The 12,834-nt window shown below is 40.5% G+C and overlaps 1 protein-coding gene across 1 annotated transcript; it reads left to right on the forward strand.

Moving 5' to 3' along the window:
• Positions 1–1,734: 1,734 nt before the first annotated feature.
• Positions 1,735–10,504, forward strand: LOC115276653 (bile acid-CoA:amino acid N-acyltransferase-like). The gene is given in 4 exon segments (XM_029920703.1): positions 1,735–2,180; positions 6,517–6,745; positions 9,907–10,170; positions 10,172–10,504. Coding segments are annotated over 4 exon segments (1,272 nt in total).
• Positions 10,505–12,834: the final 2,330 nt, after the last annotated feature.

The following is a 12,834-nucleotide window of genomic DNA, read 5'->3' on the forward strand; positions in this document are numbered from 1 at the left end:
GTTTCAAAGTTCCTGTGTGATAAATCCACCCTCTTGGCTATTTCTGTGTCTCTTCCTACTGATTGTTTGCTCTCATCATGATTGTGGGTGATTTTCTTGCTTCTGTTGTGTCTTGTAATTTTTTTGTATTATACCCCAGATATTTCATTTAAAAGAAATGACTAGACTAAGTCACATTTACCTCAAGAAAAGAGCAAAACACTATTCCATCAGAATGGTAGAATTAGGGGCTGACCTGTAGTCAAGCTAGATCTGGGCTTTGTTGCAGCTTTATCTGATTCAGTGTAAACCCTCAGCTTCAGATAGTTGAGGTATGGAATTAGGCTCTTCTCATCAGAAGAAACTGGGGCCTAACCATTGCTGAACTTCTGGAGATATCGGGCTTTTATGGTCATGTTGCTAGCCTTTCCAACTATAGGATATTTCCCTCAGATTTATAATTCTTCTGGAAGGAGGGTCATCAAGGACATTTCTTTGTTCTGCAGTTTCACCTGGCTTTCTGAGCCTGGGGAAATCTATTTTGCTACTCTTCCTTATCCTTTGGAAGTTAGCTGCCTTGCTTCTTAAAAAAGACCTTCAACGCCTCAGACAGATTTCTGGTGGCTCATGTCTCTGCTCTCATTCTTTGATGCATTGTCCTAGAGCACATGGCCAAGGCCTAGAGAGTTGGCACTTGGAGAAAGCCTCTGGCTGGAATTCCTCAGAATTCGAACTAGCCTACACACATCCATTAAAAGTGCATTGAACTTTCTCCTTATTTTTGATTTATCATTTTTTATGTTTTTTTTTCTTTTTTGCTGCTTTATCATTAATAACAGTCACTCTGTAGAAGAGAAAGTTTCCCCTCTCCTATAATGAATTTGTCACTCACTGGAGTTTAATGCGTTTAGATTCCTGATAATCTAATGAATTTTAAAGAATTTTGAGAAATTAATTTTGTATTTATCCAGATAATTTTGGGTTATTAGAATGGGAACAATGGTCATTTTTGTGGCTTTCTTCACACTAACCAAAGGAGAGAGGCATTCCTTAATTTTTAAGATGGGGATTACAAAAAGCTCAGCAAATTTTTTGGTGCCTAAAGGGCTTCTCCATGGCTGGTTTTGCTTAGGACTAGGTAAATCCTAACTATGAAACCAGGAGTATTTTTTCTTTAGGGAATAATGCGTATGTCAGCCTCCTTGTTCTCCCCAAAGTTTTTATTTTCCTTCTTTTGAAAAGATTTGTCTGTTTTTTAAAATAGTCTGTTAGATGTGAATTCTTAGATGCCAGGCATTCTGTCTGCAGGACTTGGGAAGGGGATTAGTAGAGAAGTCACCAGCTCCGTAGATATTTAACAAGCCCCCCTGTTTTCAACTGCACATCTCACCGTTATCCTCCACTGCATCTAATTCTTCAAGGGTTCTGGTGGCCGATTGTGATACCTTCCTTGGATATGTTGATACTATTCATGCATATTTTGGCTGCTGCTTCCTCCGCCCTGGTTCATAATGATTATAAAACGTATCTACTTGTTTTATGCCTTCTACAGATTTGTTGTTATCTTGCACTTGAATATCATCTCAGTATATTTGCTAAACAACTGGATTAGAGCTGAATCCCAAGCAGCCTGGTTCTGATCCAGTTCACCTCTCATTAACCTTATCACTGCCTTATTTCATTCTCCCTTTTTTTTTATATCCAGGTTTTACTGAAAGCATTACTGAAGAATCTTCAAGGTGCCACATTGTAACCATGATTCAGCTGACAGCTACCCCTGCAAGCACACTCACCGATGAGCCAGTACACATCCGAGCTACAGGCCTGTCCCCCTTACAGATAGTGATTCTTCAGGCAACACTGAAAGATGAAAAGGGGAACCTGTTTCATTCTCAAGCCTACTATAAGGCCAATGAAGCTGGTGAGGTAGACCTAGAGCGTGCGCCTTCACTTGGAGGTGACTATATAGGAGTCCACCCCATGGGTCTCTTCTGGTCCCTGAAACCTGAAAAATTTTTAACTAAATTGGTGAAAAGAAGTGTGATGAATAGCCCCTTCCTGGTCCAGATAAAACTTCACGACTCAAATTTGCCACTAGCCCAGATTGCCTCCACTGCTCCCAAAGTCAGTGTAACTTTGGAGAGGTGGTACACAGCACCGGGTGTTACACGGATCCAAGTTCACGAAGGCCACCTTCTGGGGTCCTCTTTGTGCTGTCATCCTCTTGTTTCCTCTTTTGAATGCCTCCTCCTTCTAGAGGGTTACCTTGGGTATGGATAGTACATAGTGTAATCCTTTCCAGCCATAGAATCAGGGTTAGCTCTGGGTCATAACAAGAATATGGTGATGCCCCATTCCAACTCGAATTTGACCTCAACCGTTCTGGAGCTTTTCTAAGGATATGACGACATGTAGTTTATGAAGTCACTGCATTATGAGATCCCCATAGCTTTGGATTTATGTGAAATCCTTCTATATTGAAACCTGACTATCTGAAGACCCCTCTCCTGATATCCTGGACTGGTATCCAAGCTCCTTTTGGGGGTTCTGTCCTGTCTGAATTTCAATTTAGGCATAGGTCATCACATGCAATAAGCTGATGATATATTATGGACTGAAATACTGCAACAAATATAGAGGATGCAAAAATACTTTATACTCTCTAGTTCCATAAATATTGCCTATTTATAGAATATTCCACAAACCCGCAGAAAATACAACATGCTTCCTCATGGCTACACAACTTACCGGAATACTCATAGTTTCTCAGAGCAATCTCCACATATCAGTAAGTGGTTCAAAACATGTACTGGAACATTTCTCAGGGATTATTGCAGGACCGAGTGAAGCAAAGTTAATTTTCCGGAAGTCACTCATGGCAGGTCCAGGTTTGGGAATGTCCAAGGCCTCCTTCTGCAGGCATGTGTTTTGATCTGGGACACAGCCATCATATATTACCAGGATGTACTGCCTCTCTCTGTGCTTTTTTTTTTAAATAAAAAATTTTTGTCATGTTTATTTATTTTTGAGAGAGGAGAGAGACAGAGTGTGAGTGGGAGAGGGGCAGAGAAAGAGGGAGACACAGAATCCAAAGCAGGCTCCAGGCTCTGAGCTGTTAGCACAGAGCCAGACACGGGGCTTGAACTCACAGAGTGAGAGATCATGACCCGAGCTGAAGTTGGATGCTCAACCGACTGGGCCACCCAGGTGCCCCTCTCTATGTTTTTAAAAACATAATTACAAGGGTGCCTGCGTGGCTCACTTGGTTATGCGTCTGGCTTCAGCTCAGGTCACGATTTCAAGGTTTGTGGGTTCGAGCCCCGCATCAGGCTCTGTGCTGACAGCTCAGAGCCTGGAACCTGCTTCAGATTCTGTGTCTCCCTCTCTCTCTGACCCTCCCCTGCTCGCACTCTCTCTCAAAAATAAATAAAAACATTAAAAAATTTAAAAAAATAAATGAAAACATAATTACGGGGTGCCTGGGTGGCTCAGTTGGTTAAGCATCTGACTACAGCTCAGGTCATGATCTCACAGTTCATGAATTTGAGTCCCCACTGGGCAGTGTGGAGCCCGCTTCAGATCTTCCATCTCCCTCTCTCTTTGACCCTCCCCCCTGAATAAATTAACATTAAAAAAATAAAAATAAAAACATAATCATTTAGTAGAACCGAGATGGATTAAGGAAGCCTGAAGTGGTAGAGGTGGTTTTAGATGATTTAGAAGGAGTAAAAGCTTCCCTTTCCAAAATCATCACAACCCATGCAGTTGCTTGGATAAATTTCAGTATTTTTATACCCAGTAATTAGCATATAGGCAGGATTATTGAGTGTAGGGATCAGTAAGTGACACAAACGTCTGTGCCTCTATCATTCCACCTCAATAAAAAATTTAAATATTGGTGCAGGCCTCCCACGTTGGGATGGTGTGCTGGTTTAAAGTGTGCTATTTGTGAATCCTCTTGGACACCGCATGTGCCTGTGTCCTCCTTTTTCTGTGGGGGACCTGAGAGGATGACTCAGGTCTCAAAGTGTGTTTCAACTATGACATTCTTCCAGGATAAGAGGCTCAGTACTCTTTTTTTTTAAATGGTTTTAGGAGTAAAATTTAGTTATTCATCACTTGCATACCAGTGCTCATCCCAACAAGTGCCCTCCTTGATGTCCCTCACCCATTTAGCCCATCCCCCACTATCCCTCCAGTGACCCTCAGTTTGTTCTCTGTACTTAAAAATCTCTTATGGTTTGTCTCCCTCTATGTTTTTATCTTTTTAAAAATTATTTTTAAAATATTTATTTATTTTTGAGAGAGAGAGAAGAGAGACAGCATGAGCAGGGGAGGGGCAGAGAGAGAGAGAGAGAGAGAATCTGAAGCAGGCTCCAGGCTCTGAGCCTGATGCAGGGCTTGATCTCACAAGCTGAGAGATAATGACCTGGGCCAAAGTCGGACACTTAACCCACTGAGCCAGCCAGGTGCCCCTCTCTGTTTTTATCTTATATTTCCTTCCCTGCCCTATGTTTGTGTGTTTTGCTTCTTAAATTCCACATATGAGTGAAATCATATGATATTTGTCTTTTTCTGACTGACTTATTTCACTTAGCCAAATACACCCTAGTTCCATCCACATTGTTGCAAATGGCAAGATTTCATTCTTTTTGATTGCTGAGTAATATTCCATTGTGTATGAATACCACATCTTCTTTATCCATCCATCAGCCAAGGAACATGTGGGCTTTTTCCATATTTTGGCTGTTGTTGATAGTGCTGCTATAAACATTGGGAGCATGTGTCCCGTTGGATCAACATTTTTGTATCCTTTGGATAAATACCTAGTAGTGCATTGCTGGGTTGAAGGTAGTTCTATTTTTAATTTAAAAATCCACATTTTTTAATGTTTATTTTTGATAGGTGGGGGGGGCAGGGAGAGAAAGAGGGACACAGAATCCAAAGCAGGCTTCAGGCTTTGAGCTGTCAGCACAGAGCCTGACGCTGGGCTTGAACTCACAAACTGTGAGATCATGACCTGAGCCAAAGTCAGACGCTTAACCGACTGAGTCACCCAGGTGCCCCATCTGTTTTTAATTTTTTAAGGAACTTCCATACTGGTTTCAAGAGGGCTGTACCAGTTTGCATTCCCAGAGGCTCAGTACTCTTAAGTGTTCCCTCTCCCTGTCAAATAAGAGGGGAATAGCATCCTTATTCATTTATTCAAGTGGTATTTTTAAAGCCAAGATATACTTAGTACCGTTTTATTTCTTCTTCTCTCAACATGAGGAAACGTAGCAATGTTTTCTTTTGAAAATTCCCAGTATTTCTTTAAATCAAGTCACTCGTTTCTTTTTTTTAAAGATTTTTTATTTTTAAGTAATCTCTATACACACCACGGGGTTTGAACTTACAATCCCAAGACCAAGAGCCGCACACTCTATCAACTGAGCCAATCAGGCACCCCCAAGTCACTCTTCAAATGTGGATGGGACCAGTCTTCCTTAGCTCAAATCACTTACACAAGAATAGAATGCCCCCAGTAAGTGCATCATAATTTTTTTTTCAGTGTGTGGGTCTTGCTTTATTTAGGAAACAAGCTGCCTATACAGAGAGTGAGTGTAAAACAATACTCTGAGCACCTCTACTTTTTATCATGTGTTGAGCTGCAATGAATAAACAGAGTGTTATTGAATGAAAGCACTCATTGTTTATGTCTGCATGGGTGCAAGATTCATCACCGTAGTGTAGTCAAATGAATGTAACAGAACAGAGTTAAGTCAGGATTATAGCTAATAATCATTTCAATTCACTTTCTGGAGTCATATAGTTTTGAAGCCCTTTTTTTTTTTTTTGAGTCATATATACTTTGAGAATCCAATTAAATCTATAGAGGCTTTCATTAGTAACATGCACATATAAACATATCTTGCATATAATTTCAGGAGCTTCACTGATGTCCTAAAACCTAAATATGTACTTCTTCATAGGTTAAAAAGCCTTTGCCTAATTTCAATGGCTTTCTTTACTCTAATACTATAGAAATGGGCCACTGTGAGTCTCCAGTACTCTTTGGCTACAGAGATGAAACATGTCAGCGAACATGGTTTCCAGTCATGCTTCCTGATACCGTGTTCCATTAGTGTATTCAACCAGCTCTACTTCTGCGCCAGATATGAGGCTGAACATTTGGGGATTCTATTGGGGACACCAATTCCCCAATTTGTGAAGCATTTCTTTAAAAAAAAAAAAAGATTTCTTTAATATATTTATTTAATCTTGAGAGAGAGAGCAAGAGAGAAACAGAGACAGAGATAGAGCAGGAGCAGGGGAGGGTCAGAAAGAGAGAGACACACACAGAATCAGAAGCAGGCTCCAGGCTCTGAGCTGTCAGCACAGAGCCCATTACAGGGCTCGAACCCACAAACTGTGAGATCATGACCTGAGCCCAAGTTGGCCGCTTAATCAACTGAGCCACCCAGACACCCCTGTGATGCGTTGCTTTGTGTTGTCTTATTTTTCTTCTTTTTTTCCTTCCTTTTCCTTCATATCCAGTTCTGTTTTGTTTTGTTCTGTTTCAGGAGAGGGCCATTTCCCAGGGGTAATTGATTTGTTTGCTGATATTGGTGGACTGATTGAGTACCGGGCCAGTCTCCTGGCCAGTCATGGCTTTGCTACCCTGGCCTTGGCCTACTGTGACTATGACGATCTGCCTTTATGACCAGAAAAAATAGATTTAGAATATTTTGAGGAAGCTGTCAACTTTCTCCTGAGACATCCGAAGGTAATTTTCGCCTTTTCTTTCAGTCCTTCTTTTTAAATTACCATACACCCTGTGATTTCTTAACTTCCAAGTAGGATTCTATTACATACCCATATTATTCAAATGATTTCTTTCACACCCAGTGTCTTCTGCTCAGAAAGACAAAACAGGAATTAGGCTGTGGCCATGATGAAATCAAAATGCAATGGCTTTAGATTCAGACAGAAATGACTTGCGTTTTTGGCTTTATCTCATCTGGTTGTGGGAATTTGCTCAAGCTCCTAACACGCTCTAATTCTCAGTTTCTTCATCTATTATATACTATGGTAGTGATACTATTTTGTAAGGTTCTTATGAGAATTATCTAATACAAACAAAGTGCTCCCTAGAGTTGCTGGCAATACTACACCCTCAATAAATGTCATTACTATTATTATAACCTTCTCTGATAATTATTAAATCACCAGACTTCACCAGACAGATAATCTGTCTTTCTTGAAGAGTGAGTCTGCATTTTAACTATTTGAGAGGCCTTGAAAATAATGCTATAGTGCTTTCCAGTCTATACCTTCTTTAAATTTTAAAATGTGATTTGCTGCTACTGTAGGGTTGCTGCAGGTTAGCCCTTGCTAATTGCTAACATTTTTTCTTTTTTAAAAAATGTTTATTTGTTTTTGAGAGAGAGACAGAGTAAGAGGAGGGAGGGGTAGAGAGAGAGGGTGACACAGAATCTGAAGCAGGCTCCAGGCTCCAAGCTGTCAGCACAAGAGCCTAATGTGAGGCTTGAACTCACAGACTATGAGGTCATAACTTGAGCCAAAGTCAGCTGCTTAACCAACTGGGCCGCCCAGGTGCCCCAGCTAATTTTTTTTTCTTAATAAGAATTGATCTAAGTAAAATCTAAGATCTAGTACCACATCCTATTTCATATAAGGATGACCAAAATATGATTGGAATTGCAGTCATTAGATGAGCAACGATCACTGACAATCTATTCATGCATTGGATTTTTATTTTTTATTTTTTATTTTATTTCTAATTATTTTTAATGTTTATTTTTGAAAGAGAGAGACAGAGAGACAGAGAGCTATCATGAGTGGGGGAGAACAGAGGGAGCAGGAGACAGAAATTCCAAAGCAGGCTCCAGGCTCTAAGCTGTCAACACAGAGCAGAGCCCGACATGGGGCTTGAACTCACAGACCATAAGATCATGACCTGAATTGAAGTTGGATGCTTAACCAACTCCAACCAACTCTGTTAGCCACCCAGGCAGCCTGATGCACTGTATTTTTAAAAAGCTATTTTTGATGCATATATTGAAATTGTCCTTGAACTATCAAATAGGCAATGTTACTGTGCTGAGTTTCTGCTTATCTTAGATGAGAGATGAAGAGGTTATGTGATTCTGATTTTCACTTTCTTAGGCTGATTCCTCTTATACTTGCTGCTTGAATTTCCCATCGGTGTTCTTACTAATGTCACTTAGATAGTCAATGACTTAGGGAGACCTGGAAACCAGATTTGTTATCTAGGCTCTTCGTACTTCCACTAACCCTGCTTCACGCCATCTCTTCTGTGGGAGGATGGATGACAGATTTTTCAATTCCTTGTAGGTCTTATTTCTCTACCTGTTGACTTTAAGCATTCCAAAATCCCTGATCCCAAATTTGGTGGCAGAAATTATAATAAGAGTTAGTGTTCTGCCCAAAGCCTGGACATACCTATGTCAGTTTTTGTTGTTGTTGTTGTTCATCCATGTTATAATTCCTTTTACTTGGTCTTCCCTGGCCATGGCAGTAGCTTTGACTCCCTATCTTTTATATTAAGACATAGAACTTCAGAGCTTGAAAGCCCTTTTTAATTCAAAAGGAGATGAATCAAGTCACCCCACTTAATATGCAGGGTAAGACCTTAGGTAGAATATATACTGGCCTTACAAGAGAGCCTGAAAAAATATATAGCAAAGGGAAATAGGTTCAGATCCATCAGGATTTATCCTTTGGGACTGAATACATGACCCACAAAATAAAAAGAGATGGCTCCCCCATTAGTGAGCCTGTACACAGCATAGAATACCATTCCTTCTCGTTTGCTCCCATTTTTTTTTTTTAGGTTTACTTATTTATTTTGAAAGAGAACAGGGGAGGGACAGGGAGAGAGAGAGAGAGAGAGAGAGAGAGAGAGAGAGAGAGAGAGAGAGAGAGAAAGAAGGAGAGACTCCCAAGCAAGCTCTGCATTGTCGGCATGGAGCTTGATGCATGGCTCAAAGCGGGGTTTGATTCCACAAACCATGAGATCATGACCTGAGCTGAAGTCAAGAGTCAGCCGCTTAACTGACTGAGCCACCCAGGGTGCCCCAACTCCCCCTTTTTAATATAAAAACCCAATTCATAGCCGATTTCCTTTGAGGATCTTTCTCTGATCTGGCCTTTATTCCCTGCTAATCTGGGTTGGCAGCCTTGCCTATGTGCATTCTTATATTGCAGAATTTGTAAGTTAGTCGAATTGTCTGTTCTTGCGCTTCTGTCTCTCCACCTGGTAGTGAGTTCCTTGATGGTAAGAGATGATTTGTGCCTTTTTTCCCCTCTGTGTCCCCCAGTGGTTAATACAGGGTGGACAATCCAAAAACACTTGCTTGATGACTGACCAGGGAAGAGGAAGCAGAGCCAAGCCTCCTTTATGAAACCTTTCTCCAAAGGACAAACCTTCTGTGGAAGCCATAGCAGATGTAGAATTCTCTGTCCATGTTTCCATGCTCTATTTTACTAATATTACCTTCTTCCTCAGTCTTTTCCTGCAGAGTGCCTTTCCTGTGAGCTTCTAGAGACCCCAGAATTGTTATAACAAAGTTTACCAATCAACTATACCTTCACTCATATTATTCACAGTACTTATGTGCCTTTTTCTTATTTTTCCTACTATTTGTATTTCTTTAGAACATTTTAAACTCAGCACCTAACACCATGCTGAATCCATAATATTCAATTTGGAAAGCCTGACATATTCTTGAAGGAGTATTTCCTTTGAACATACATCACACATTTCAGAACTTTAGAACTGGGCATGCGGGTGGGATTAGTCCTTGGTTGGTTCCAATTGGCCATTCAAGTTTTTGTTGTTTGAGATGGTAGGGCTTTTCTAAATGACGAATAGAATCAATGTCTCATTTCTATTATTTTTAGGTCCTTGGCCCAGGCATTGGGATAGTTTCCATAAGCAAAGGAGCAGAGATTGGACTCTCCATGGCTATTCACCTAAAACAAGCCACAGCCACTGTGCTTATTAATGGGCCTAACTTTGTATTTAGCACTCCACAGGTATATCGTGGTCAGATACATCAGCCCTTGTACTTCTCTCCACAATTGGTATCCATCAATGCCTCAGGGTTAGCACAGTTCCAGTATTGTTTTGAGGAAGCTAGAAATGAAGCCAGTGAGACCGCTTTTCCCCCCCATTGAAAAGGCCCAAGGACATTTCCTCTTCATCGTGGGAGAAGATGATAAGATTATCAACAGCAAGGCATATGCTGAGCACGCCAAAGAGCAGTTGAGGCGAAATGGGAAGAACAACTGGACCCTGCTATCTTACCCCGGAGCAGGCCACATGTTAGAGCCTCCTTACTCCCCACTGTGCTGTGCCTCAAAGCTCTCCAAACTCCACCTGTTCATGCCCTGGGGAGGAGAGGTGACCCCACATGCAGTTGCGCAGGAGCATTCTTGGAAGGAGATCCAGAAGTTTCTCAGGAAGCACCTCGTTCCAGCTGTGACTAGTCAACTCTGAGAAGAGAAAATATGCCTGAGAAATAGAGACCTTCTCTTGATTTTCATGAAACAACGTGTTTAACCTCTTGCGGGAGGTTATAATAAGAGAAAGCAAGAGGATGGCAATGGTCATATCTTGACTTGGAAAGGGAAAAATGGTTTCCACGCAATCCAGCATCATACATAGAGGATTTTCTATTCTGAAAAATTAATTTAGGGCTATACCTGCCCTAAAATTTTCCGGTTTATAATTTTAATAGCAGTTCTCTGGAGGAAGAAATTTACCAAAATGAACTATGGAATCTCCTGGTTTGTAAAACAAACATGAGTAGAATCAGATGCTCATATTTGCTGACTTCTTAAAACTCAAAGATGTTTAGATATCTCATGTTTGAAAATATGCTCATGGTTACATCATTGTCACTGAAAACTAGAGCTGAGTTAAAAAAATATTATTTTAAGGCAATATGGAAGCTGATATGGAGGAACCCGATTGAGTCAGTCTACAACAAATTCAAGAGATGCTAATAAAATGAAACAATTTTTTGTCTAAATGTACAGCATTTTGAGAAAGAAACAACCTGAGATTCACAGAATTGCAGTTTAGGAAAGGAGCCATGAGGGTGTGGATTGTGTACCGTAGGTGCTGGCAAACTGTTCTATGAAGTACTAGATAGCAAATATTTTTGACTTTGTGGGCCATACATAAAATCTCTGTCACTATTATTGGGTTCTTCCATTAAAGCACAAAAGCAGCACATGCTGTAATGAATGATTGTGGCTCTGTTCCAATTAAATTTTATTTATGGACACTGACATTTGCATATCATATAATTTTAATATGTCACACAATACTAATTTTCTTTTCATTTTTCCCCTCAAGCATCTACAAATGTAAAAGTCATTCTTCTTAGCTTGTGGGCAGCAGAAAAACAGGCTGTAGGCTGGATTTGGCACAAAAGGCACATTTTGATGATCCTGGGTTTAGAATAATCCAAATTACCTTGTCTAAGTACAAACTTGACATATTTTCTCTAAGGGGCAAGTCACCGTCCAAATATTCCTGAGCTACTGAATTGCAATGGAAGGACATGAAAGGTGACTGGTAAATCATCAAGTGAAGAATAACCATCAAAAACGTATTTGAATGATTTTGTAGGTACGATGGGGAAGCCAATGAGAAATTAGAAGTCACATGGGGACACTTCATTGTATCTGCCTAAACTCTTTTTCTTTTACTTGATGTCTGATATTCCCTCTGCTTAGCATAAAATTATTCCATTCAGTATGAGTAAGGATATTAGCCTACCTCCTTTTTCAGAAGAGTTTTCACATTTCCCAGACCTAGTCAATTAGAATACATCACTCCTTTGACTATAATAATCATGTAACAGCAATGGCTAATATCTCCTATGCTATATGCTATATAACAACTATATATGTTAGATGCTATATGCATTCGTTGTATATGCCATCTGCTATATAATAGTTATCATTGTGTGTTTCATGGGTATAATTATTATATTTTTAATTTTTATTTTTTGAGAGAGAGAGAGAGAGAGGGCACAGGTGAGTGAGGGCAGAGAGGAAGAGAGGGGCAGAGAGAGAGAAGTGGGGTTCACCCGTAGTTGGGCTTGAGCTCACCTGAAGCAGGACCAGACCTCACAAACTGTGAGATAATGATGACCTGAGCAGAAGCCAGATGCTTAACCAACTGAGCTACTCAGTGGCACTATGGGTATAATTATTTTGTTTCCTGTTTAGGTTTTAGGATGCTTATGTTTCTGAGGTATGATGTTAGTGTTTGGTCTGATATATATTCCTTGATTTCTAGTTTATGGGTTTTCTTTTTTATATACATTTTATTTTTAAACTAATCTCTCCACCCAACATGGGGTTCAGACCCACAACCCTGAGATCAAGAGTCGCATGCTCATTTAGGCTCTTTCCATGATTTGGCTATTGTTGACAGTGCCGCTGTGAACATTGGGGTACATGTGCTCCTATGCATCAGCACTTCTGTATCCCTTGGGTAAATCCCTAGCAGTGCTATTGCTGGGTCATAAGGGAGTTCTATGGATAGTTTTTTGAGGAACGTCCACACTTTTCCAGAGCAGCTGTACCAGTTTACATTCCCACCAACAGTGTAGGAGGGTGCCCATGTCTCCACAGCCTAGCCAACATCTATAGTCTCTTGATTTGTTCATTTTAGCCACTCTGACTGGCATGAGGTGGTATCTCAGTGTGGTTTTGATTTGTGTTTCCCTGATGATGAGTGATGTTGAGCATCGTTTCATGTGCCTGTAGGCCATCTGGATGCCCTCTTTGGAGAAGTGTCTGTTTATGACT

Source organism: Suricata suricatta, chromosome 13 (genome assembly GCF_006229205.1).
Source record: "Suricata suricatta isolate VVHF042 chromosome 13, meerkat_22Aug2017_6uvM2_HiC, whole genome shotgun sequence".
NCBI classification, from domain to species: domain Eukaryota; kingdom Metazoa; phylum Chordata; class Mammalia; order Carnivora; family Herpestidae; genus Suricata; species Suricata suricatta.